Raw genomic sequence first — 27826 nt, 5'->3', positions numbered from 1 at the left:
GGTGACGGGCGGACGCGGCGCCCGGAGCCGGGGCGGAGGGTTCGGGCCCGCTCTTGTCTCCCTTGTGCGGCGGGGGCGGCTCGCCCGGCCCCGGGGAGGGGCGGCGGGGCGGGCGTTGGGCCGCGGGAGCGGGGGGAGCGCGGCGGGCTGGGAGCGGGGCCGGGGCGGCGGCGAGGGCTCCGCGATGCCGCTGCTGTTCCTGGAGCGCTTCCCCTGGCCCAGCCTCCGCACCTACACGGCGCTCAGTGCCCTGGCGCTGCTGGGCGCCGGCCTCAGCGCCTACCGCGCCCTCAGCCAGGCGCCCGCCGGGCCGGCGGCCACCGAGCCGGCCGAGCCCCCGCGCTGCGCCGGCCCGCGGGCCCTGGACGTCGCCTACTACCTGCTGTCCGACAGCCTCTGCGTCTGGGTGAGCCCGGGGCGGCGGCGGGGCCTCCGCGGCCTGCGGGGTCTGCAGCGGCCTGTGCCGGCCCCTCCCCGCGGCGGGCGGGTCGCGGCCGGGCCGGGGCTGTGTGGGAGCTGCTCGCGGAACGAGGGGGGCTCGGCGGGGCCCTCGGGCCGACCCCGTCCTGCGGGCCGGGCCGCGGGGCAGCGGCAGAGCCCCGAGCGCTCAGCCCGGCTCCGCACTGCGCCCCGGGCCGGCCCCGCTCGCCCCCACCGGGGGCTTCGGGCGAAGCTGTTGGGGCGTTCGCGGGGGTCCCGGGCGGGGGCTGCGCTTGGGCTTCGCTCTGCCAGGAACCTGAGTAAGCCCAAGCCTTGCCTGCCTTTTGCTTTTTTTACCCCCCCCCCCCCTTTTTTTTTTTAAATAACATTTTAAGTCATGTAGGTCAGAGGAAACATTCTCGTTATTTAAGAAAAAAAATAATTCTGTATCTCTTTAAACGTAAACCTGGCTTGGGTTTATATGAATCTTGGCTCACTGATTTGTAGTTGAAATAAGGACTCAACAAGGGGATATCAGAAACCTTGCTGAGCTGTTACTGTTGAACTTTTCATGTGTCTGTCAGTCAAAGGTGGCAGTGGTTGGACATTTACTTCACAACATGCTTGCTTGACTGAGGTGCTGATTTTTTAATACAACAAACACATTCATCTTTGTTGAAACCTGGTCTCAGGACCTTAAATTAAGAGTCCTGGAAAAGTTTATTGCATGTCCTGTAGAAATGACAGGTTGAGGCTGCCTCATCGTCCCCCTTCTCCACCTTTTTAGTGTCCTGCATAGGTCAAAAGTTAATCACAGTTGTCTTTGTCAAATGTGAGAAGCAGTTTTGCCAGGCCCATGTGTCCTGCTCCTTGCTGCTTTGCTTTAAAGCAGTTCCCCAAGGCGGCTTTAAGCAGTTGTTACTGAAGGGGTGTGTGCTACTCAGCGTGTTTTGAGGCAGCCTCTGAGTCTTGTTACTGTAACAACAGATTCAAAGTGGAGTTTTCTCACCTGCCATATGTTAAACAAAATGAGCATCTTGGTGATCTCTAAGTTTCGTCCCCGTGTTCCTTCATGCTGAAATTTGCTGATCTGTATAAAATAATTTATTGTGAAGAGGTGGCTCAGTTTGTTGGCTGTACTGCTGAGTCAAACTCACTGTGTTAGTATTCCTAGATAAAAAATAAGTTAAGTGACTTATCAGTTGTTACATGGATCTTGGAAGAGGCCAGGCTTAAATTTCACCAAAAAAAAAAAAAGGCAATTTATACTGTTCTGTGAACAATGGCAGGTTTGTTAGATTTGTTCATTCCCCTTCTCTCTCTCCCTCCTTCTAAATAGGGCAGAAGTATTAGTCACTGACTGCTTTATTTCTTCCCAGGTGCTAGTGAACACTGCCTGCTGTTTTCTGATGCTGGTTGCTAAGGTAATCCAGTGTATGGTGTTTGGTCCTCTTCGTGTCAGCGAGAGGCAGGTGAGACAGCAGCACGGTGTCTTGGATGTTGTACCCTAGGAAACTGTGAACCATGACAGCTGGTGTGGTTTTTCTCCGTGGAATTGCTGAAAGCGCGCAAGAAAAGTGAATTTTAGAACAACGTGAAGCTAACCATTTGGTCAGCTAGTATATCCACAGCCACAAGCCTCCAGTTTATTTCTAAGGGAACTTTTCCTGTTGTATTTTATAAACCCGTGGTCAGCTTGAACATCCTGTTTTGTTAAGGAACTTTGTCAGATTTCTTACCTCACTTCAGAACACTTGTAACACGTTCTCCTCTCCCCAGGCTGACCTGACAGCATTTCTCCATTGCATTTTGTAGTTGTCAGCCCTGGCAGTCTGAGTTCCCTCTTCTTTGTGCCTTGACCGCTGGAGAAGTGCTGCCCACCCTCATAGGCTGAGTGGATGGTTTATCAGCCCTCAGATTTGGGAGGGAGTAGGGAGAAAATGGCAAAGTGAAACTTTCCAGAGAAAGGAGGTGAGCAGGGCTGAAAACTGAGGCTGTTTAGTCCTGCTCTTGGGCTAAGGGAGAATGTTTTTAAAGATTCAGCAAGGGACCCCTGAAAGCCTAGGGCTTTTAAAGACAGGATCCTGCAGAAGCTAAAAGCAGCAGCAGGAGTTTGAGTAGTATCTGTATATTTAAAAAAAAAAAGGCAAATGCATAAGTTGCTCTGTGTAAATGCAGCAGCAGTGGTTTGAAGTGTAGTCACATATTAAAAAAAAAAAAGTCTATAAATGCAGTTCTTTAGGAGGAATCAGGCCATGATGATTTTTGACATGCAGAACTGAGGCACATCAAGCCTCATTAATAACCGTGGATCTCTCAAAGCCTATTGTACTTGTAATTCACACCCCGTAGAGTCTCTGAGTGCTGTGTTAAAGCCAAAGCACTATCAGACTGCACTGAGTCAGATTTTCTTTCTAGCCCATGTTAACTATAAGGATGTGGAATTGTAACCAGAGGTAGTTCCCAGGGTGTTCTCTACCCTGGTGAAAACTGGAGTGAAAAGCAGTGGCAGTGTGGATCCATTTGTGTTTGGACAGTGGGAGTATGCTTCAGTTCCCATGTAAAGGAAAGAGGGTTATTAATATTGGCGAGCCCAAAACAGCAGCATCATGAAGGAAGCCTGGGCCTGTCAACTAAACTCCTGGTGATTTCATTGTGTTCTTTAACAAAACATTTTGTTTCGTAAATTTTTTTAATCCCTACCAAGCTGACTTGCTGTCTGCTGCTTGAGAGCATCATATTGTTCCTTTCATGCTGCGTATGCGTGGGAAGAATTTCTTTTTCATTGCTCATGCATCTCATTCTCCACTGTAGGCATCGGGATTCTTAAGGACAGACTTTGTCATCTTCTCTTGATCATCTCTATTTTTTGGCAGGTTTTTGGAAGCAGGGTGCTAGGTGGTTTGGGCATCTTGAATAACTAACTGTGGCACTGGTAGCAAAGAGGATTTTGTGCTTGCAGCCTGGTAGCTGTGTTGCTTGGGTGTGGAGAGTCAAACTGAGATCAGATTGGTTTGTGCTGAGCACTGTTTTAGAAGGATGGCAGGAAGCTGTGCTGTGTAGCACAGTTATGGTGCTGTGGTACAAAAGACTATCCAAATACTAAGGACTGCCAATATTTTTAATATTTTTTTAATTCAGTAAAGGTAACAAGTACTATTCAAGATGTGTGTGCTAATGTATTGTTGCATTTCTACTTGCATCTTTTTTTTCCTTTCCCTTTCTCTTTTCCTCTCCTTCTTCCCATTGTGTGGATTGTCAGTGCTTTCACTACAGTAACCAAGTGTATTCCATTACAGCACCTCAAGGATAAATTCTGGAATTTCATTTTCTACAAGTTCATCTTCATTTTTGGTGTGCTGAATGTTCAGACAGTGGAAGAAGTGGTGATGTGGTGCCTCTGGTTCTCTGGACTTGTGTTTCTCCATCTGATGGTTCAGCTCTGCAAGGATCGCTTTGAATATGTAAGTTGTGATCAAGGGCTGTCTTTTGGGACGTGCAAATTCTGTTTCTGGTTCAGGCACTGGCTCATGATGGGTTACAAACAGATCATTTAGAGCTTTTCCCCACCCTGTGGCACTGAGCACGTGAACCTCCCAGTAACTTCAAATACTTGCTTTCAAGTGCGGTGTCAATCTTACTCCTTCAGTTTTCCCAGGAGACAAATGGAGCTGAAGATACTTATTTTCTTTGATAAATTGCTCCTTATATGTGCCCTGTAATTACTATTACATAACTGCATGAGATGTCTTTATAGCTCTCCTTAGTGAAGACATCTTGACAAGAGAACATCCCTTAGATTGGTGCCCTTCAGGACTGGCCTAAGGACCCTGTTTCTGCAGATTCTGTGCTCGGGTTTCACACTCAGACCTACCAAATTTTGACTGCCAGTGTCTTTACAATATACAGTGCAACTTTCTCCTTAAGCTACCTTCCACTTTCTGTTAATAACACCAAGAATAAATTGAGTAGAGGTGCAGAAATTGAAGGCTAGGCAAGGAAGAAGGAACTGAAATTTGAACAGTAAATCTTGGCCTTTAAGCATCTATAATGGGCATGCATTTGCCTGGGCTCCTCTCTCCTGGAATAGAAGTTCGACCTAAATTGAATCTGTGAGTTTTTTTGTTAGATCTGTGCTTTGCAGGTTTTTTTAAATTAATGTCCAACAAGGCCTGTTAATTTATAGGTAGCTAAGCACTAAACTTGCAACTAGATTGGCTGGGGTTACAAAAATTGAGATAGCAGTGAACAAGGCACTCATCTGGTATTTTTAGTGTTGTTCAGAAAGCTGTGAAAGAATGAAGGTCACGTGAGAAGAAATCCTTATTATATTCCTTTTGCATTCAAAGCACATCTCTTAATTTTTTGGTTGAACAAATGATACTTGTGTGCAAGTACTTGCAAAGGCAGGGGCATGTGGAGCTGAACCAGATAAAAAGTAAGAAAGAACCCATTTAAAAACAAAACCTGGGAGTCAACTCCGTAAGTCGGACCAGGGTGAAGCTTTGGACAACTGCTTCCTTCCTTGTCCTGTTCTGCCCTGAAAGTAAGGGGATGGACCAGCCAGACTTTGCCCCTTGGGTCACCTTTGATTTAGACAGCGCAGGTGTAGCCTACTGTTAGGGTAGCTTAGAGGTTTAATATGCTTTGCATGCTATTCAATGAAACAACTATTTTTCCTTAGAGTCTGCCCAGCATTCTCTAGCTGCAATTTAAATTTTCTGGGGGGAGATGTCCCTTTCTTCTAGGGGAGAATGACATTGGAAGAATTAGGGGCTGGAAGATCAAGCTGGACAAATTCAGATCAGCTGTTAGGTGAAAAATTGGCAGAACATTGCTCAAAGACTATATATTAGGTTAGGTGTCTTTCTAAAGATGCATGTTCATCCTAAGCAGATGCTGTGGATTTGATGCAGAAACTACTGTGTCTGTGGTTTTCTTGCACAGGTGATTCAAACATTAACTCAAATAATCATAACTGTAAATAAAAAAGTTTTAAATGATTGTTTAAAATTCTGGTGAATGTAAATGACAGATGAATGAGACTTTGGGTTGGTGTGTGGGTTTAGCTTTATTCTGCATCATTTATTACTGAATTGCATGGTCGAGGTTGTGAAATTGGTTTTATTCTAGAAAGCAAAATATTTTCCTGAATGAGGACTTGTTTGGTGAGGTGACTGCAGAAGGCAGGGTGAAAGAAGTACTCCTTTAAACCTGTCATGTATTTATTTGTGTTGCAGCTTTCCTTTTCTCCTACCACACCCATGAGCAGCCACATCAGAGTGCTGGCCCTGCTCATAGCCATGCTCCTGTCCTGCTGTGGATTAGCAGTTGTCTGTGGAGTCGTTGGCTACACCCATGGCATGCACACGTTGGCTTTCATGGCAGCAGAGGTGAGACTTCCTGCATACGTGTTGTGGTTTCTGCTTTGCCTTTCACCCCTCACTCAGGGGTACCCTGGGACACAGTGGATTTTCTTTTAGTTCCCGTAAGGAAGAAACTTTGAAGACACAAACAAGCCCTCCCCTATTTTACAGCAGTTGCCAGATCGGTGTACTTTCTCTCTTTAGCTTTTAAGCCTGAAAAAATCTTTGTCTGAAAAAGAGAATGAGAGGATAAACCTGTAAGATGATGCTGAAATCAAATGACAGCTTATGAAAAAATAATGGTTGTGCTTCATGAGCATTGCAAGAACAGTTCGTTGAAACAGCAGCAGAGAGAGTGTGTATGAAAGTGTAGTGTGCACTTCAACCTCCTTCTTTGAGGCTGTATTTTCTATTTCATTTCTCCCCAAAAGGAATGAGAATCTTTAAGGCACACTCTCGTGGGGTTTGCCTCTGTTTGTGTAACGGGTTGTGTCTCAGCTGAGATGAGCAAGCATGTTTGAGCACTCCTGACCTTTGCACTGTGCAGTAAACATCAGTATGTTTGTGGATTGAACACTAGTATGTTTTTGATGTTGTGGTGGGTTGTTGCACCCTGCCTGAGGAAGTGATAATCTTAAACAAAGGAGATGAATCCAGTATAATTGCAGGTATGTTGTGTTAGCACATCCTTAGTTCAGATAACAAGTAGAATGTACGATTTATTTTTCTCCTCCTATTTTGAATTCATACTTGGAGTTAGGGAGGAGGAAAGAAAACAGTTTGCTGACAGTAGGAGAATATGATGCTGATCACAGCACAGTTCAGCTATTTAATATGTCACTTTATTTTTCCCTAAATATGAGAATGTGCAAGACCAGATTTGTAACTACACAGTGGAAGGGTGTTGAAGATTTGCCGGTGTCTGTCATAGGTGGGGTCTTGTTGGTGTGGTGTCTCTTATCTGGGCTTGGCAGAAGGGTGTATCAGCCTCACACCAGCACGGGGCAGGTTTATCAGGGAGTGTTCTGGTGCCTGAGTGTTGCCTCCTTAGTGCTGCACCATGTGCTGGTGAAGTGTTTTGGGGAGCAGGATGGGGCCCAGCTGTTCATGTCAGTGGGAGCTGTTGGGTGTGCTGGCTAATGAAGGAGTGGCTCAGGCAGTGTCAGTGCAGGGTCCCCAGCCAGGCCACGAATCCCTGCAGCCTGCTGTGCTGCTGCTGGGCAGTGAGGAACTTTGTGGGAGATGTGGAGGAACGGCCTCCTAGCCCTGCTTGCAACCACTGGTGTTTGAGCACATTCCTGAGCTGAGAGCTGCACAAGCCCATTGAGTTTGGTAGTCCCAGACATACTCTGAAAAGTTGTCTGATTGTTTTTTGAACTCATTTATACCTCACCCTCTGTAATATCCAAAGGCAACAAATTCCACATTTACTTGGCTTTATGTACACAAAAGAGCTCTTTCAGTTCTGAATCTTCTGTCTGATAATCACAGAATGGTTTGGGTTGGAAGGGACCTTCAAGATCATCTCCTTCCAAGCCTCTTGCCATGGGCAGGGAATAATGTCCCCTACCTATCATCTAATACATCTGTGGTGAAAATCTGCAAAGAATTACTCTTCTTAATATTATTTATGATATTATCATCCTTTCTCCTGTTCCCCTCCTAACTTTCTAAGCAAAAGAATTCTAGTCTGTTTAATCTTTCCTCATAAGAAATTGTCTAATATCTTGCCCTTTTTTTAACGTTTTAAATATTCCCAATATGCATTTGGTGACCACGAGTAGTTTCCTTGATTTTAATACCCAGTACTCATGTGAGTGGAATAAAACATTTTAGGTTTCTTTCTGTACAGGTACTGGCAGTGGCACTCATGGCAGCCCTCAAGCTCTCAGCAAAAAGCATTAAATCTTGCACACTGAAATGTTTTCCTGATAGTGGCTTGTGTGATGCTGCTCGAGAGGGACCCTGCCAAGTGTATTCCATTAGTGTGAATGAATTACATTAAGTTACATTAAGCTATTAATCTCTTTTCTGACTCTGCAAACATCAATTTAGCTTTTTGCCTTAGGGTTTTCAATAAAGCAATATAGATGTTTTTTCTTGTGTTTTAGGTAGACTTCCCCTTGTTCTCTGTTGTTTGTCAGCATCTTCTTTACTGCAAAGGGTGGATGTGGAATGTGCAGAGGCCCAGAGAAAGTTGAATAAGGACTGTCTGTATTTTTGAGTAAATACTGATCTCTTTTTACCTTAATATACAGTATTAGAGAATTACAGTATAGCAAGCAATGTCCAGTCAGTCTATATTTGCACCTTATTTATTGTAAGAAAGAATTACTCCATTCCTGTAGCAGCCATCCTCTGCTCCTGTTTGAGACATCTCAGTTAAGGCTGTATAATGACAGTGATATTCAAGTCTTGGAGTTGTACCTTATGGATAACAGTGTATTTTCCTGTACAGCTTCTCCCTCCACATCCACTCTCGTTGGGTTTGAGTGCCTTGCAGCCTCACGTGCACGACTAACATCTGCCAGTGTTGTGCAGTCCCCGGGGGATAAGCTGTTTGTTTTGGGCAGAGCAAGAGCCCCTAAGGTGTTGGAGCTGAAAATGGCCTGCTATACACTTAGAACCTCAGATCACAGAGCTGTGTAACTTGTGATGCAGTGTTGTACTTTCTGCAAAGCCCTGCTCCTGCTGGAATGCTGGAAAGCATTTCTGGAAACAGCAGAGGAACCGGAGGCCCAAATCAGCCATGGCTTGTCCTTCCAATTCTGATGCTCCTGCTGCCTCAGCACTGACCACTACCAGTCATGTCTTGGCAACAGTAGCATCTTAAAAATTACAAAGACTAGACCCTTCAGATTTCCACCTGACAGATGTCTCTTCCTTATCAGAGACTTCATGCCACATGTGCTGGTTTTGACCCAAATTTGTGCTCAATGGCATATCCATCCAGCAGCTCAGGCAATCCTTGTGTTTCACCACTTACATGGTTGGGATTGGGACGTATTTACCTTTCCTCTGTGGTCTGCCCAAAGTTTCTCTGTAGTCACAGAAGGTTGTGTCAACCCCACGTCGTCTCTTCCTGGTACCCTCGTGCAGGATAACAGGAGACAGAAGAGGGTCTTGTAACCTGCCTTGCAGGAGCAGCTAGTGTGCTAATTTAACTTGGTTGGGAAAGGTGCTTGTGATGAGAACAGCACACTGTGCTAGGAGACTTGCAGTTACCTTCTTGACATTTTTTGTGGTGTTTGAATGATGTGTTTATCTTGTCCTGAAGCGTTTATTTCACTGAAAGATTGCACTGGTGTTTAAGTAGTCACAGGAACATTTATTTTAAAGCCAACCATTAAACGTGTTGGGTTTTACAAAGGGTTAAATATGCATAGAAGGATTTAAAGAATGCTTTTTACAGATGGAAAAAATTATTCAAACCAACTGGTTTATTGCTGTGTTGGGAAGTTAGTGGTTTTGATAGTTCTTCTGTACTGTTTGTAGTACTTATGGTGAAGGCATGTCATCAGACCAGTTCTACAGAAGTGGTTTCAGTAACTCATTGTAAATCCCCTGCATCTCAGTGCCAGTTGGGCCCTGCAAACTACAAGGTGGTGTGGGCAGTCTCTGAGAGGGGGTTTATCTTGTCCCATTTTTTTCCACTGAGGAGAGAATGAAGGGACAGAGCACTGTGGGCTTGATGGGTTAGAGGCTGGTGATGGGGCCATGTTTCTTAGATGGTAAGAGCCCAGGGAAAGGTGGTTAGGTATTCTGGAAACAGTTGTTTCTGGTGACTTGTCTTTATACTTCTGATCTTACACTTTCTGATATACTCAGGTTTTTTTCTCTGTACTTAGCCTGGAGAGGTAAGTATGATTAAAGACAGAAGTTACTTTAGCAGCGTTTACATCTCAGCAAAGGGGGGGAATTATTTGAAAGTTCTTCCATGGTCTTCCTCAAATTCCTGGTACTATTCAATTTCAGGGTTTTTTTTTTTAGAAGTGGGATGAGTAGAGGTAGTTGGTGGGATTGTGGTCTCAACACTTCCTGAATGATAATAATTGAAAAAGGTAGTATGTCCTGTGTAGTGGGGGAAAAGAGACCCTTAACAGCAGTAACACTAGTGGCTGCTCTAATAGCATTGTGTGTTTGGGAACAATTTCTTCCATATTTATTTATAAGCTTCATGTTTGTCACAGGTATATTGTGCACCCAGTCATCTGTAATGCCCATTGGTTCACAGAGCTTGTTAAGCTGCAATAAATGCATTTTTTGTTTTAGCCCTCGAGCTCCTGCATCTGAACCACTGTCCCTGCCAGGATATTGTTAACATGTGTGGTTCTTTTCTTCCCATTTTGCAGTCTCTGCTTGTGACAGTCAGAACTGCCCACGTGATTTTACGGTGAGTAGCTCATGTTTTACAGGCTGGCTGTGTGGATGGAGTGTTGGTGTAAGAGGTGTATGTAATGACCCTGTTGAATTGCAAATGCGTGTTTGGAGATTGAGAGCAGCCCTGAGAAGAAAGGCTTGAGGGTGTTGGTGGATGAGAAGCTTGATGTGACCCAGTCATGTGTGTTTGCAGCCCAGAAGGTTCAACAGTGTCCTGGGGTGGATCCCCAGCTGTGTGGGCAGCAGGGCAAGGAGAGGAACTGTGCCCCTCTGCTCCTCTCTGGTGAGACCCCACCTGCAGTGCTGCCTCCAGCTCTGGGGTCCCCAACATGAGAGAGTGTGACCTGGAGCAAGTCCAGAGGAGGCCATAAAGATTCTCAGAGGGCTGGAGCACCTCTGCCATGCAGACAGGCTGAGAGAGTTGGGGTTGTTCAGCCTGGAGAAGAGAAGGCTCTGGGGAGACTTTAGAGCCCCTTCCAGTACCTAAAGAGGCTCCAAGAGAGCTGGAGAGGGACTCTGGACAAGGTCATGGAATGATAGGGCAGGGGGAATGGCTTCAAGCTGACTGAGGGCAGGGTTAGATTAGAGATTAGGAAAAAATTCTTCCCTGTGAGTTCGGTGAGTCACTGGCACAGGTTGCCCAGAGAAGCTGTGACTGCCCCATCCCTGGAGGTGCTCAAGTCCAGGCTGGATGGGGCTTTGAGCAGCCTCATCTAGTGGAAAGTGTCCCTGCTCGTGGCAGGGGATTTGGAACAAGATGAGTTTCAAGATCCCTTCCAACCCAGATCATTGTGGAATTCTATGAGATGGACAAAGAATCTGTATCCAGAACTTGTTTGAAAAATGGGTAAGAGTTTAAATTATAGAGATGCTATTTACCAAAAGAGATAATGTTGATTTCCCCACTCTTGCAGATATGTGGTTCATCTCTGGGATCTCAACCATGAAGGAACATGGGAGGGCAAAGGCACTTATGTCTACTACACAGATTTTGTCATGGAGCTAACCTTGCTTTCCCTGGACTTGATGCATCATATTCATATGCTGGTATGAAATACTTAAAATAAAGGATATTGGATATACTTATTTTACTTATTTTTTTGCTTAGCTTATTTATTTTGGAAACCAGATATTACAGAAAAGTTACTTAAATAGAAATGAAAATATAGGGAGGGGGATTCTGGCATTCTTTCCTCCTGTGTAATTGGAGTCATCACAAATAACTTTGTTATGGAGTATTAACTACTGTGTAATTATCTGTTTAATAGGTGTTTAATTGGATTTTTTTTTTAATTGAGTAATATCAGACCGAATTATTTTCATTGGCAGCGGGGGATGCTAAGCTGGACAGGACTGAATACAGTTTATCCTCATTAGAAATGCTGTGCTGCCAAAGTTGTATCTGAAGAGGTGATGAGCAGTAATACCTGTGAACATGTGGGTTAGTCCAAATGGAGTCAACGAAAGACAAATCCTTCAGTGCTGGTTTCTGGATTTCTTTTTAAGACCTGATGCAGCTCGTTGCTTCCCCTGGTGTTTGTTTCTCAGCACTGCTCTGTTTTTCCCCCAAGCTCTTTGGCAATATCTGGCTGTCCATGGCCAGCCTGGTGATCTTCATGCAGCTGCGTTACCTGTTCCACGAGGTGCAGCGAAGGATCCGGCGGCACAAGAACTACCTGCGTGTGGTTGGGAACATGGAAGCCAGGTGAGCCTCTGACTGAAGTCCTGATGCAGATGTAGGAGAGAGGATCCTGACAAAGAAGCTGGGATTCTTTTACTTTCCTTTGCTGCACAGTGGTGTGGTGTAAGCTGGAGAGGTGCAGTCTTGCAAACCCGACTCTTGAGTCTTTACACTTAGAGTGTGTTTTTACCCATTTTATTTGTTACAGGGGACACTTTCTGGTTTTAGCAGATACGTAGGATTGACTTTTATAATGGCAGTATTACTGCTAATGTCTTAACTGGCAACAAGGGAACTCCCTTGTCCAGTATTTCTTCTCCTGTATTCCCTTGTATACTACCCTGGTGGGACAACAGAAGCTCTACAGAGCTCTGCCTGTTTCAGGTGTCAAATCTTGGCTTTCTTTGGCTGTGCTAGAAATAAATGCTCTTGATTTCATTAGGCCATACTGTTCAATTACTGCCTGAAATAAAATAAAAAAATTAATTAAAACTTGACTAGCTTTACCCATATATTTATTAAACCTGAAGCCAACTCTAAACACCCTCTTTACCTGTAGTGGAGCTGAGAGCACCTTGGCATTACTTTAGTCCCTCCCCTGTAGTGAGGCAATATGGAGAAATTGGGAGGCTGCTAAAACCTAGTATAGTGCCAGATGCTACTGCACCTCTGATCCAGTGTTTTCATAATTTGACTATACCCTTAAAAATTTTAAGAGCACCAGGGAGTTTTACTCTTTCTGTACATCACTGTATTGTTTTTATTTTGGACTTCCATGGCTTTGATTAACTCTGATGCCTGCTGCTGTAGTCCAGATGGAGAAGGCTGGCTTGTCTAGAAATTCCTGCAGTTTTCTTTGTGATAGTCATTTAATGGCTGTGATATCAGGTTAAGAGCTGCATAATAAAGCTCATCCACAATGCATTGTTTCTTTTCAGCAAGATGCAGGCTCTAAACTCCTTTGAGCTGCTCACAAAGCTGTTTAAGTTGCATGTGTCCCAGACTTCTTGTCTGAGCAACTTGATGTGTTTTGGTCATTCTGATTGTGCTGGAAGAACCACATTCCAGCTTCCTTCAGTGAGCTCCCTGCCTTTTTGTGGTTGTTCTTTGGGTATATTCCACACCAGCAGTATATGAAATGTTGTTATACCACTGGCTACTGTGTAGTAACTGCTTACATGGCACTGTAGCTTAAAAGAAAAGGAAAAAAAAATCAAGACAAATGGGGGTGGCAAAATCTGAGGCCAAAATTAGTCAGACCGTAAATGCTTATGATCCCAAGGAGACATCTTAATGGGTACAGCTATTAAAACTCATTTAGAAAAATAACATAAGCCAAATCTATACAGATTATAACTTGAGGATCTCAACCTAACGATCGTATAATTATCTCATGGAAGGTACTAAGTCAAAGCTTTTTGCACTTAGGATGTGCAAAAATATGTGCTTGCAAAAGGCATGGGAGGGATGTGTGTTTGTGTGTGTTCCTTTGCAGTGTGCCCCTGTGTTACCAAACAACCAGCAAACCTGCTGGCACAGCTCTTCTAAGGAAAAGGTAACACGGAGGGTAAGGTTTTCTCAGGGCTGGATTGTGGATTCTCCAGAGAGGAGGCCATGCTGAGCTGGTGTAGCCATTGCTTATGTCTCTTCCTCTTTCTTCCATGTAGGTTTGCAGTTGCAACCCCAGAGGAGCTGGCAGTGAACAATGATGACTGTGCCATTTGCTGGGACTCCATGCAGTCCGCACGGAAACTCCCCTGTGGGCACCTCTTCCACAAGTGCGTGTGCGGGGCTGGAGAGGGGCACTGGGCTTGGAAGGGCAGGGATGGATGGGCATGGCTGGAATGTGCAGTGGGATGGCAAGTAATGAACTACCAACAGAGCTGTGGGTGTTTGCTGCCTGGGCCCTCTTGGTCTGCTTCTAATACCAAAATACACGTCCTGTTCACGCCGGTCATTTTCGTGTTGGAGTTGTTTCACCTGCTACGTTTTTTCCACCAAAACTGAGTGTGCCCCTTGTCAGCTAACAGGGAGGTAGTGGGGAGTTTCTCAATGGCAAGTCAGTAGGTTTCTCTTCCATGACGGTGTGTTGATTTGCAGGTGAAGAAGAAAACTTTGAGTTAAATTCTTAAGTACCTTTCAGATATCAGCTTTAAAGAGAAAACGGGGAATATTTTTATATAGTGCATCCTTGCACGGTGGTGAGTCCCTGGGGACAGCTGTGGAGGCCAGGTCTGGTTCTGTGGTTTCGTGTGGGGATAAGTCCATCAGGGCTGTAAATGAGGTTAACCAAATCAGCTGAAGTGGTCCCTAAGCACCTGGTAGTTGGAACTGGGAAGCTCTTGGCCAAAGGATCTCTCTATGTATTGCTTCTTACACTCATTCATAGTGAATAGTAGCAGATGTTTGTTGAGACAGTGTGCTGAGCTAAATGTGACTTTTCTTGGATCTTTTGTAGCAGTGCTTACACGTTCATGCTTGTGCTTAAAACTGAAAGGAGATGCAGGGATTGAATTTGGCGTTTCTGAAGTGCCATGAGATGAACGTGCAGGGTCAGTTAAATTGTCCCTGTGGTGTTACTTTCTGCAAAGAGCTTTTTACTTCTCTGGTAACTGTCAAACCAGAGGTTGTAATCTTCATGCTAATTTGTTGTCATTTATGACAAACCTTGCCATAAATATTTATCTGTGTTCCAAGAAGTCTCTAATGAGATAATGTGCTGCCATAGCAGAAACTCCTCTTCCAATGCTACTGAATCATGTGAATATTTAATCACCTGCTGAGCACTTGAGAAGCCCAGGGTCTTCTCTTCAGAAAATCATTTTCTCTGTATTTAAAAGGATCCTTTTGTATTTTTTTCTGAAGCAGTTACAGCTCTGAAGCAGTTTTTTCTGAAGCAAGTTACACTCCTTAGTGCTTTTAGGGAGGGAACACATTACAGTGGATGACTTATGCTTGCATATAAAACCAGATGTAACTAATAACCCTATTTACAACCTGAGAGTGGTTTCTCTTCTCATAAAAGCCTGATGATTTTGCCAACAGGCTGAACATCGTGTCCATTCTCAGTCATGTGGGATTTTTTTTTTCATCATTTATTTGGAGTGGAAGAGAAGGTGGCAGGGAAGAATCACGTTGCTGAGAGGACTCTGCGTCTAAATATAAAAGAAATTTAATGGGAGTAGGTGTCTGAATCTTTCAGGTTCTGTAGAAGCTCTCTCCTTTTTCTTTTATCAAGCAGTCACTTTCAAAAGAGTTGTTGCTCTGAAAGTTTGCCAGCCTTGACCTGGTGTTGGTCGTCCTTCTGCTGAGGGGCTGTGGGTGACCAAGCCCCTCCAGCCTGTATGGTACAAAATGGGTGTAGCCACAGGTGTTTTTTGGGAAGTGGTGCTGATGGAGGCTGACAGGGCTCGTGTCCATTCCAGCACCTTGGTGGCTGAGCCGTGGAGGAGCAGCAGGAGCGTGGTGGCAGCTCTGTGGTGGCAGCTCCTGTCACTGGGGGTGTTTCCCAGGTGACCTCTGGAGTTTGGCTCCAGCAGAGGGTTGAGCTGGCTGTGGGCAGGGTGCTTTTGCTGGGGTAAGGGGGGTGATGTGTGGCAGCACCACCAGTGCTGTCTGGCTGTGCCGGTGACCAAGGTGGTGGAAGTTGGTAGATTTTTTCTGCTTCGGTTGTTTCTGGGAAACCCATCACTGTGTTTCTCTCCGTTGCAAAGTGTGCTTGTATCCTTGACTTTGCTATAGTTCTGCAATTAGGACTGTTCCCTTGCTCTGTCAACCCAAATCTGTGATCTGTGCCTTTATTTTGTTTGCAAGTACGCAATTTGGGGAACGGGTTTATTTGACCTTTTTGTACGTCTTTACCTTTCTAAAGTGATTTAAGAGCTTCTGCTGGAAACCCCCCACCCTGCAAGCGTGAAGTATGTGTTGTGAGAAGTGTTCAGTGCTGTGAAATTCAGTTCTTCCACACTGAAAATTAAGTTTAACTTGAACAAATACCGCAATTGGGTGGTATCAGTCTGAATCAAAAAGTATACACAGCTTTGAGTGTTTCAGCCTTCATTTCACACACTTCTGAACATTTGCTGTCCTGAAGAAAGTAAGAATTAAGTAAGGATTGTAATGGCACAGAATTGGCAGTATTAATAAATCTGTTTAGAGAGTTTCTGGAGTGGTACTGACTTTAGTGGTTTGGGTATTGATATTTTGAAAAGCTGTTTGAAAACATTCAAGGTGCCATTGCCACATCACAGGCAGAACTGCAATGAAAATGTGTCAGTATATATTACTTTTGTGTCCAGTTGGTTTTTGTCTTTTTCAATTGGAGATGATGAGAGAAGAGAAATGCTTTGTTTTCCCTTCCAGACAAAACTTGCTTGTTCTGAGCTAGAGAGACAACAAACTTGGAGAGTGTTTTAAGTTTGTGATAAATCTGCATGCATTTTTATAAAAAGTGAGCACTTGAGTATTTTCAGCTGAAAGAAATAAGAAACCTATGCCAGAGTCATCAAGGGTATCTCTGAGCAGTCCATGTGCTGGTGTTGTGTACAGAATATGCTACAGCTGCCTGATGTACTCGTGATAGTGCTGTCTTGGAAAAACGCTGCAAGCTCACCGCGATATCCCTGTTTTCCTGGCAGCTCGTGCCTGCGGTCCTGGCTGGAACAAGATACATCTTGCCCCACCTGCAGAATGTCTCTCAATATCACTGACAGCCATCACGTGAGGGAGGATCACCAAAGGGAAAATCTGGATGAGAACCTGGTGCCCGTGGCAGCAGCAGAAGGCAGACCACGCCTGAACCAGCACAATCACTTCTTCCACTTTGATGGTGAGCTGAGCACGTTTGACATCCTCTGCTCTTCCCCAGATAAACAAAGGGAGCAGCCTTCTGTCGAAGGGAGTTCTCTACTGCTTCAGTTGAAACTCAAACTGTGCTCTGCTTGTGTTTGTCCAATGCCTGTGTGTTCCTTACAACTCTTTTCAAGAGCTCAGATATGTGTCTCTGAGGTTGTCCAGAGCTATGGAGATTCCTTGAAAGATTTAGTACAAATACTCCCTTTTTCAGGATTTGTTGTGGTTAACATCTTCAATACTGGCATTTATTCATTGTGTGCCATGTTGACAAGCAGAATGGGAAATTCATGGGTCTTTTTTTGTTACCATGTGGTGGTTAATCAGTGACAGCCAACGAGGGGAAAAAACCCCTTCTGGGGTGCAGTCTTAAAGCTGGTCTTTCCCCTATCCCCTAGTTGGTGTGTGGTTGTCAGAAGTCCATTTGCCACTTGATTAACAAGACACTTGCAGTGCTTGGTTAGGTGCAGAAGATTAGTCTTAGAAGCAATTGTGTAACTACAACAGTTTTACATGTTTGTTTTTTTAGTGGTCTGTTGTAAGTAGTCACAAAGCAGATGTGATTTCAGACCGTGATAAGTTCTGTATATGCAGACAACTTGTTTTGAAAAAGACTATTTACCTTGCTTGCCTTCCAGATGTTTTATAGTTTTGGTATCAGTGTGTGCTTGTGTTGCAGTTTCCCAGGTTTTGATGGCAGTCTTGTTTCTCAGCAGGTTTCAGTGCTGAAAATACTCGGGTTTGGGCTCTGCCCTCCTGGAGCTCCCATGAGGTAGCTGAGATGCTGCAAACTCACACAGTGACCTGTTCTTAGTCTCTGCTCATTTTGCAACCTTTGGAGACGGTGGGAGGAGAATAATGGGCAGAGAAGGGTCAGACATTTCTAGGTGCACTGAAACTGGCTGATAGCTTCTGCATGGCTTCCACTTTTTTTGAGGTGCTTTAGGTCTCCAAAGGGCATTTGTATTTAGAATAACATTATGTTTTTGATGGCTGTCCTCCCCAGTGCTCTCCTGTGGCTTGGAGGCCTGCAGAATTACCATGGAGATGGAAGGAGAAGTGGCATAGAGCAAACCCTGTGTTTATTTAATGGCAGTGCAGGAGGAGGAGGGAGCCATCCATGTGGCCTGCTCTGTTGAGCTGAAGCAAACAATTGCAGCAGTCACTTTGTTCAGTTACTCTGTGTCCCTTTGAAGTAATATTTTCTCAGTGATGACCCATTTTGGAACCAGATTCAGATTGTTTAGAAGATGTCCTGTTTTTAGTAAATTTGCTGGAGTTATTCATGTATTCCAGAACTGAATTTGACTCTGGATTATTTTAATTTTCACTGTAATGGGAACATTAAAAGAAGAAAACAAGGATGTGTTTTCTTGATACTCTTCCAGCCCTCAGATTGTTAAACCACTGTGACTGTGTTTCAGGAGAGTATTGGCAGTTCCTGATTTGCTCCAGCCATCTCCCATGTTTGGGAGACCTGGATGGATTGTACTGCAGAACTCCCCATGTGCACCTTGTAGAATATGAAGAGTTTTGTTAAATACACGTAGAAGTGCTTCACCTGCTGAGAATCTCATGTTCTTTTTTGACTTTCTTGGTGGTTTCTTACCCTCAGGCTCCCGAATTGCCAGCTGGCTGCCCAGTTTTTCCGTAGAAGTGATGCACACCACAAACATCCTTGGAATTGCACAGGCCAGCAACTCCCAGCTCAATGTTATGGTAAGATTGCTTTAATAACTTGCACCTCAGCCTTCCTGTTTGTTTGTTTTGGGGAAAGGGTTACGTGGAGATAAGAGGACAAAGGGGAAGGAAGTCCAAACAGTGGTTAGACACTACATGAAAGTTGTTTTTCTGAGAGAAGCTTTATTTTAGTGGTTAGGGCTATATTGGGGTTCAGATGTGACAACATAAAAGAACAGGTCTGGAGGCAGGTAAATGAGGGGGGAAAATGACATGTACTTCCTGTGTAGTCAGGCAGACTTTTTTCAGCTTGCTTAGTGCAACTTCTTTAACTCTTTTTCAGTACTTCCCTCGTAACTTGCAGTGCCAAGAAGTGTGAGTCTGTAACCAGAGAATTTAGCTGTTGGTCATGTAGTAACTGATCCAACTCATTCTGTAGCTTGTGATTTTTTTTTCTGATCTTTAATAGCACTAAGCTCCCAGACAGCTGTTTCTGAGTGCCTTGCCAGTGTGATGTGGGGCTCTCTAGCACCCTCAGCTCTTGCTGATTCCTGATGATGATAGAACTGTAGAGGATGAAATCCCAGGTTTGTTAAATTCATCCATAAACACTGATGTGGTACAAAAGGAGAAGGATGTGGCCCCATGAAACACAGTTACTTCATTTCCTTTGAGCAGTGCTGCTTCCTTTGAGTTCTTCAAGCTATAGCTGTGTACTATAGCATGTTAATAAATGTTCAGTGAGGTGCCTCATGAAAGTGGTGGAATTTTCTCAATATGAGGTCTCTCCCACAGCCTTCACTACTATTTAAGCCTCAGCAGGGTAAGGCCATGATTTTTAGGGGGTTTGAGGCAGGGCAGGCAGGGAGTATTAAGGTGTTGATAGATGACTTATTAGTTAAATATGCAGGAACTCTCCATCTGAGGTCAATTTAGTTTTTCTGGACACAGTGACACAAATGGGCTTTTGTTAAGGATGAGTAATGATTTCTTGGGACTGTGTATTATGAAAAGTACAGTAACAACTTATATTAAAATGACTACTTTAATGGAAAGGCACAGGTTAGCATTATACATTTTTAATAGAAAATAAGTGACATTCTCCTTTGTGTTTCTGAACAAAATTCTAGTATTTTGAGGGGAAGACCAGAGGCTTAAATGCTGAATCAGTGTTTTGGTCATAAGTTAGTACAGTGTAGAGTTAGGTTTGCAGTAGTTGCTTGTGTTGGAACTCACTGTCAGCTCATGCACAATTTTTGCTTTGCTCTCAAAACTCCTTCCACCCTTCTTTTCTTATTTTTCTCATTTCCCCCTGTCTCCCATGACTTTGGGCATTAGTGAAAATAGAGATTTTAATATTTAATGAAATCTAGCTGTTGGACTCTAAAAGCATATTTTTTGTTTGCCCTCTTACTTTTATCTATTTAATTTGGATCTTATTTAACTAACTTGAAATTCAATAATAACAGTTTCCTGACAATTTGGTTTAATTTACTAGGGCTTTCAGATACTATTAAACTGGTTTGTAGGCAGGTTATAACTTATTCCACTTGTCCTTACTAGTACCATTTTGGAACCTGTATGTCACAAAGAAAAAATTCTTCCCGGTGTTGTTTTAACTTTCAGTCACTTGTGAATGTTATACAGATCTTTATTAAAAAGACTGTCATGAAAAAAGGGTTGGGAGACTTTTAAAGCCTTTGTGCATCTACAAACACTGTTCAGGAACTTAAATTTCAGGGCCATGTGGTGCCTCCATAGGAGTTGCAGTTTTGCTGTTGACGTCAGTGAAGTCGCTGCCAGCACGGGTTTGTTTTCTCCTTCCTCTCTGTGGCTGGGTTAGCATATCATAAGCCACATCTCTGAGATGATAACACTTTTAATCTCTTTATTTTGACATATTTATCAGCTTTTATTTATTGTTGATATTGACTGTATAAACCTTGCTTTCTGCAGGCCCATCAGATCCAGGAGATGTTCCCTCAGGTTCCTTATCACTTAGTTCTGCAGGACCTGCAGTTAACTCGGTCTGTGGAGATCACCACTGACAACATCCTGGAAGGGCGGATCCAGGTGCCTTTCCCCACACAGGTAACTCAGGAGACTGTGCCCTTAAAATGACTGACTTCCTTACTTACCACAGCACTGAGCCTGTTAATGATGAGTGAGGGGAGTGATGTGAGATGAAGCACTGGTGAACCCAGGATTTCTGTTTCCCTTTGTTTAAATCTCTGTAAATGCAGTGTATTCAGCCATGTACCAAAAATATATTGAAAACAACCTAGCTAGACTAGAGACAAATATTTGCTCAGTTAAAGCAGCTCTTCCTGGTCTCTCTTGTGCAGAGCCTTTAGAACATTTCCAGTTGATTTCTCTGCTGACAGATAATTGAATTGTACCACTTAGGAAGGTTTTCTGCAAAGAAAGTAGTCGGCAAAATGATGCCTTGTTCTTAATTAGTGCTAGCAGGTTTCAGTAAAGCAGTCTGGGGACAATGTTTCTGTTAATAAGAATATTGAATTCTGGTTCTGGGCACATCAGATAGTACTGTTATCTGGAGTCTGCCTGTGGGGAAGCAGAGAGAATTCTCTTTCAACACAGAGCATTCTGTTTATTGCTAACTTATCTGTTTCTAAATTGAACATAACGCCTGACGGTGCAGAGGGCAAAGTTTGAATGTGTTCAAAGCACCCAGTTCTGTTTGCCATTTCACACACTGTATTAAAGCCATGATGTTTGCATTTCAGCGTGCAGACAGCATTAGACCTGCACTGAACAACTCTGTGGAGCGGCACAGTACTGATCAGGAGGATGCTGGAACTGTCACACAGGTAATTTGGCATAAAAATGGCCAAAAAGCACAATTAGAAGCTGCATGGACTAGTAGGTGCCTTGGCTCCATATGAGGTCAGGTTGGTGGCAGCCCTTCCTTGCATTTCACCCCAGGGCAAGTAAGGTTCAGGTTGGGCAAGTAAGCCAGGCTGGAGCATGGTGCCCCTGTAAAGGATTATCTGTGTGCTTTTCTTTTTCCTCCTTGAGGCAAAGTGCTCTCAAGTGATACAAAGAACAGAAGAAGATCATGGCTCTGTTCACATCTGGTCAGCCCATGCCCATCTGTGGAGTACAAAGAGCAGGATGCTTTGCTCTTCCCCTTCCTCTTCCCATTCTGTACATCTCCAGATGCACAGAAACTTCCATTAAAATGAAAAGTATTTCTCCTCTGGGTGTAAGAATTCTTCTGGGTGGTGCTGAGGAAGCTGGAAGGTGCTGCTGCCCTCCTCCTGCTTTGTGCATTTGCTGTCACTTAGGCTGCCTTCAGACGTGTGCTCACCCTTGTTAGAGAGCTCAGAGTTCTACCAGGGAGTCAGGCTTGCTTGCATCCTTGCTATTGATGCTATTTCTGTTGTGGAGAGGAGACTTAGGAGCCTAGGGGCATCCTTCCTCTAGGGAACTCCTGTCACTTTGGTGTCCCTTTGATTTTGTTTTCAATTTGTAACCAAGTACCTGGTGTATCAGAGATGTTCTCTTTCTGCTTGCCAGAAAGATCTGTAACTGTAGTCAGTGAAACACTTGTCTGTGAGGAAAGGGCTGGCAGCAAACAGGATTCTGCAGCAGGGTGCACTGGATTTTTGAGAAGCTTTTTAAAGGCAAGTGGGAAGGGATATAAGCCACCATCATCTCCTCTGGGAGAGACTTGAATTTCAAAACTGTGGGTAGATATGCTTCACATCTTATGACACAGTCTCCAGGAGAGACCGTGGAAACCCCAGTTGCTTTGTGCTGCAGCCTTAGAGTAGTTTTACAAGCATTCTACCTCTTTCCTTTTTTTTTTTATTTTAAATCAACATACCCACCGAGAATCTTTGTAGTACAGCAAGTGCCAGACCCATTGGAGTTCTGCTTGTTGGAAATAACACTTCTTCAGGCAGCTAAGGTGCTCAAGTAAAAACAGTCTTCTTCATGAGTAGTGTTTGTTTTCCAAGTGTCATATGTCATATTATGACTTATCTCTATCTTAAGACCTTTGAACTTTAGGTAGAATTAATGACTCATTTTCCCCTCCCCTGCCACACGTAGCTTGTGGTTTTGAGGAGTCAGTGCTGATATAATGTAATGGTAATTGAGAGGCATCTCTGAGCACCATCGTGGTATAAATCATGTTAGAGGTTTGTGAGATGGTGCTCTAAACACTGACAGCCTCTATCAGTCCTGGCCTGAAATGCTGTGCATGTGCTTCTCTCCAGCTGTGCACTGGAATGCTGATGCTTCCAGCAATGTGCATAATGCTCTGCACCTCCTCTCCACCCCTATCCTGTTTGCCCCCCCTCCCCTCTTTTCTGACTCCACTGTCACTCCCACAAGAACAGATTGTGGAACAGCTCGAGCTACTTTCTCCAAGCTCCTATTTTGATGTACTGAAATGTATTTAAAGATTATCCTTTGATTTTTTGTGTGTGTGTGTTTGTTTATCTGTTTCTCTGATCCTGGGCAGAGGTGGTTAGGACTGCTCAGACCTGACTAGCAAGGCTGTTGTTACAAAGCTTGCCTGCTGCAGCTCTTGCCCCCCTCCTTGAGAGTCCAGTTTATTGTCATTGCTTAAGTTCTTGGTGACTATTGAGAGAATCTTCCAAGGCATCCCAAGGCTTTCATGAAACTTCCTTGTTCTCTTGGAGCCTGAAGGAGGAATGGTTTCTGTAGTGTACAGGCTTTTGCATCTGTGATCTGCTGCGTTACTGAGGCTTGTCATAACCTTTACTGCAATTAGTTGTGATAGTTTTGTCTCCAAAACCTCCTCAATAACTGTTCTTGTGCTCAGAGGACTCTGGGTACTGGTTTTTAAATCTTTGTGAATTTACGAAAACCCCCCAAATCTCAGATGAGCCAACTTGCTTCTTCTGGTACAAATGGCCCAGGGGGAAGAGCAAGAGATCTTGTCTGAACGGTGACCACAATGAGTGGCCTCCTCAGTGCTTCCCCCACTGCTTCCCTGTTCCCTGTCTGCCTGGGTGCTTGTCAGGTTGCTCCATTCCTGTTCCACTGGGTCTGCCGAGGTCATCTTGGCCCCGAGTACAATCCATGATTCTTCTGTGGGGCTCTCTCTTCATCCTCAGGGATGTGGCAGAGCTTTGAGGCCCTGGTGCCCTCACGTTATCCCAGCCCGTTAGTGTGCGTGGTACAGGACCCCTTCCCTAGATTCCAGCATGCTGGGGTTTTTGCTGAGAGAGGCTGAGCACGCTGTACTTGTTCGAGGCTGCAGTGTCCATCCTGCACTGACGTGGGCTCTGCCATTCCTGCTTGGCTCACCAGCCTGATGGGAAGTGACATTTGTCTCGGTGTTTACTCTCTGAAGGCGTTGCATGGGGAGATGGTGTTACTGGCCTGACTCTGGGGCTTTGGAATGACTCAGCTTGTTGTGCACATCAGCTGCCCAACCCTGTGTGTTGCTGTGGTGGTGCTGCCATGTCTGGGCTGTCGGGACTCGAGCGGTGTCACGGAACCGCCCGACCAGGCTCCCGGGGCAGCTGTGCCCAAGGCTGAAACGAGGCGGTGGAGCTGACTGGGCTAACACCTCCCTGCACCATCCCACGTGCTGGAGTAGTCCTCTGGGATACCCAATGATGGCCCAACCCTCCAGCCCTTTGCTGAGGTGACGTGTTTGTTGATGCCGCCGCGCTCGGTACCGTGGCATCATCGTGGCAGATCAGTCCTCGTGTTCGTGCTGCCAGCCAGATGTCAGGGGGGAGAGCTGCCACGTGTGGGGCTGCCAGCTCCTCTTATTGGCTTGCTGTGCTTGGCACAGTTGCCAGCCTTGCTCTGCCAGTCCCAAACATTTGGGTGCTGCAGAACCCAGTGAACCGAAGCCTCATAAATTCCCTTCTCGAGCACAAATCATCTCTGCAAATTCATTCGCTATTCTTCCCTTCGTATGTGGATTTCTGCCTTTTCTTTTCTTACTGTTGCATCACTTGTCAAGTCAGCTGCAGAATCTGACTTTCAAATGCCCCATTTTCAGAGAGCATTAATTACGAGTAATTAATGTTTGTCTTTGACATTACTTTCAAACGTGGCATAAAAGATACAGCATTATAGGATACAGGCTCTTTGAACGTGGTTTGAAATAGCTTTGTTCTGTTTTTTGGCTGGGCTTTTCAAAGGAGCCCAAGGGAACTGGGTACAGCAGGTGAGAGTCTGGTTTCTTCCAGTGCCTCAGAAAATGACAGTTCTTTGTAGCTCGTTGTTTTGATGCAAAGAAGCCTAAATTTTGCAAAGCCTTACGCCTTATTTCCTTTTCTCTTAGACCGAGAGAGTGCCACTTGAGCTCAACTCCAGGCTGGAAGAGATGGTGGAATTCAGCGAAATGGAAGCAGAGCCTAGTGAAGCAGAAGATTTTGAGGCCAGGGGAAGTCGCTTTTCAAAGTCAGCTGACGAAAGGCAGCGCATGTTGGTTCAGCGGAAGGAGGACTTGTTGCAACAAGCTCGAAAGTACGTTCCTTCCAAAAACCCCAGCCTGGCCACGCAGTCAAGAGTCCCCCAGGATGGGTTTCAAATGGATTATGACCAGTGGGAGTCTGGGTGGATGCAAAAAGCAGTAAGGGGAATAAATCCATCTCCCATGGCAGGCTCGGGGTGCTGTTTGACACAACTGTTTCTGCTAAACCCAGCTCTGAAATAGCATCATGTGTCCCGACATGTACACAAGCTCTTTGAAGTCAGAGGCTGATTTTTCCAGCTTCAATGGACTTTAGTCTGAGCCTGTAATAAGTGAGGATGGGTTACTTGTGCCGGGTCCTCTCCTGATCTTTAGGTTGGCCCCTGGCACAGCTGTCAGCCCTCACTGCCTGTGCTGTTACAGCTGAAATTCCTGTCAGGCCCCACTCTTTCCAAATACAGAGCTGTACAGAGCAGCACAGAGCTGAGAGATGGCCCTTGCTAGAGCTCTCCAGAGGAGCTCAGGACCAGCCAGTCAGCACCACTGAAGAGAGAGGGGCCAACCTGAACTGTTTCTTTTAGCCCAACCAGTAATAGGTGTTATAAGTAGAATTCAATTTTTATATGCATCCCAGTAATTTTGGTGAACCTTATTAGCATCCAGTTGCTGATTAAACAGAGAAGGAGAAGCACTTCAGTGATGTAGAAAAAACTTCTTAGTGTTTTTAACAAATGTTGTCCCTTCCTTTGTACTGCAGGGACACTGCTGAGAGGGTCTACAACAACCCCAGAGTTCTTTGGTGTTGTCAGGGTGCTGCTGCTCTTTTTGTTTTCCACACTGAAATGCCTTATAAGTACTATGGGTGTGACACCTTTTACAAGTCTATTTATAGACTTGATCCTAGACTTAATTTTTCCTTCGTCTTTGCAAAAAAAAAAGTCTTTTAGGGAGATAGAGTATTTTTGACTTTCTGGTTTACTGGTTTGAAGAGCTGTTGAGTTTCAAACCACTGTATTTTGCTACTAAATGTAAAAATTCATTGGGATGTTAACTCTGGCAGCAGCTTCCTTGTCCTCTGGCCTCACCTCATGCTTTGCAGCCCAAGTGCCCCTTGTGCCAGACGTCCTGGCTGTCACCAGGGAGTGCTGTGCTGTGGCAGACACTGCCAGCGGCTCAGGAGTGGAGTGACGGGAGCAGAGGGAGTCAGGAACTCACCTGCAGTCTCAGGGAATTGCTCTGAGTTGGGAGTAGAGCCCTGACCTTTAGAACTGGCTCCTTCCCACAAGCACAAGGATCTTGCACAAAACCCAAGAGCTTCTGCCAGCTCTGCAGAGTCCTTCGTGGGTGATGTGGGCTTTTCCTGGAGTTCATATCTCCTGTGTGCTTTCATTGAGCCATTTTCCTGCTTTCCAGCCCTCCCTGACTCTGTGAGTGTATTTCCCAGAGCCGGAAGGAGGTGGGCTCTGCTCACCCATCCTCTCCTTTTCTTTTCTCAGGCGTTACTTAAACAAAACCTCGGAGGAGGAGCTGAGCCCAGAGAAGCCTTGTCCCGAGGGCGCGGCCGACGCGGTGACGCTGCGCCGCAGGACCCTCGCTGCCGCCGCCGAACGGAGGCTCCAGATGCAGCAGAACTCCTAGCGCTGCCCCTCCTCCCCTCCTCGTGAGCAACCTCCAGTAAATACATCAAACACGAGAACCCTGCGCTTTCGAAACCAGCAGGAAAGCGTCTCTGCAGAGCTCAGCTGGCTGTGCTGCCCAGCGAGCTGGCTGCCTCTCTGCTGTACAAAGCATGTGGTCTAATAATGTTCGGACAGCTGACAAATTAACCTTTTTTGTAATATTTTCTATGTGACGTTGATTCCCCTCCACAAACGAAAGGCAATTTCTAAACCATGGGCATGATTTCTGCAGCTGGCATGAGCTGTGGGGCTGACTGCACTGCAGAGGCTGGGGGAAGTGTGTTCTGAGTTAGCTGTGGGTGCAGGTCGCAGAGCACACGGGCACGTTCTGCTCGAGATCAGGGAGAGTTACTCCGAGGGTGAGGAGGCTTAGAAGCTTGCAGCAATCCTGTGCTAGATAAGCAGGCACCCGCTCCTCAGTCCCTGCTCCTGTCGGCAGCGAAGGTGCCACGTAGGGTGGCTTGAAGGGCTGGGGGAGCATCACCAGGAAGTTCTTACACTGGATGAAATTGTCTGGCTACGCAACACAGAACCCCCAAATCCACGGACTGTGCAGCGAAGCGCCGGCTCACGTCGATTCCAGCATCAAACAGGCAGTTTGCTGCTGCTGGGCTCTTCTGCTCTGGCAGAGCTCTGGCTGTTCATCCCCAGGGCTGCACTTTTCCTTCATGTCCAGAGGCAAGCGAAGGACAGAGGGGGGTCGAGTGAAGAGCTTACAGCCCTTGCAGTTCAGTGTTACCACAGGCCAAGGGAGCCGAGGGCAGAACCCGCCCGTCCTGACTCCAGCACAACACGGGTGGGACGGCGCGGAGGTCGCTCCAATATCTTGCTTTTATTTTGTTTTTAACCCCCACAAGCTCACTGTGAGTTTATTCAGGAAGACTGGAGGAGTGGGGACAGCTGGACCTTCGCTGGCTGCACCCAACCTGCTGACCTGGATTTTTCTTAAGAACTTTTGAGATCCCCTTGGCGCCGCCACCGCTCGCTTACATAGTTGAATTTTACATGGCAATGACTTAATTTTTAAACTTCTGAAGAGTGAGTTCTAGTTTCACCGTCCTTTAGAAGGAGCCCAGTATTACCTAGAATTGTTGGTAACTTTTTTTACTGTTGGTTTTTAGGTGAAGGTGAATTTAACGAGAGGAATTGCATCGATGTTTAGGTGAAAATAATTTATTTCAATAAAACTCTTTGGGAAAGCCTTACCTTGCAATGCTATTAGTAAACCTCAAAAAATTTTTTGAGATCTTTGGTTTTGCCTAGAACACAGCTGTTTGTTTTTATTGTTAAAAAAAACCAACCAACCAAAAATAAAAACCTTGATCAGTGTTGGAAATTG

The 27826-nt window shown here is 45.2% G+C and overlaps 1 protein-coding gene across 1 annotated transcript; it reads left to right on the top strand.

Annotated features, from left to right (window-relative positions):
• Positions 1 to 184: 184 nt before the first annotated feature.
• AMFR (autocrine motility factor receptor) lies at positions 185 to 27826 on the top strand. Its single transcript, XM_027716030.2, has 14 exons — positions 185 to 406; positions 1800 to 1892; positions 3720 to 3884; positions 5661 to 5813; positions 10139 to 10179; positions 11081 to 11213; positions 11738 to 11871; positions 13515 to 13625; positions 16485 to 16675; positions 18314 to 18417; positions 20335 to 20469; positions 21126 to 21209; positions 24677 to 24861; positions 26305 to 27826. Exons 1-14 carry the CDS (start codon positions 185 to 187, stop codon positions 26444 to 26446), a joined length of 1893 nt encoding a protein of 630 aa, XP_027571831.1. The 3' UTR covers positions 26447 to 27826.

This window comes from Pipra filicauda, unplaced genomic scaffold (assembly GCF_003945595.2).
Source record: "Pipra filicauda isolate LSUMZ 115617 unplaced genomic scaffold, ASM394559v2 scaffold205_size1947385_pilon, whole genome shotgun sequence".
Lineage (NCBI taxonomy): Eukaryota > Metazoa > Chordata > Aves > Passeriformes > Pipridae > Pipra > Pipra filicauda.
This window is presented reverse-complemented; position numbering and strand designations above follow the sequence as displayed.

Excerpts from the sequence above, each read along its gene's own strand:
- AMFR (XM_027716030.2), top strand. The coding sequence starts at position 185 with ATGCCGCTGCTGTTCCTGGAGCGCTTCCCCTGGCCCAGCCTCCGCACC. Across the intron at positions 10,180-11,080 it reads ACTGCCCACGTGATTTTACG|ATATGTGGTTCATCTCTGGG; the intron begins GTGAGTAGCTCA and ends CCACTCTTGCAG. Across the intron at positions 11,214-11,737 it reads TGCATCATATTCATATGCTG|CTCTTTGGCAATATCTGGCT; the intron begins GTATGAAATACT and ends TTTTCCCCCAAG.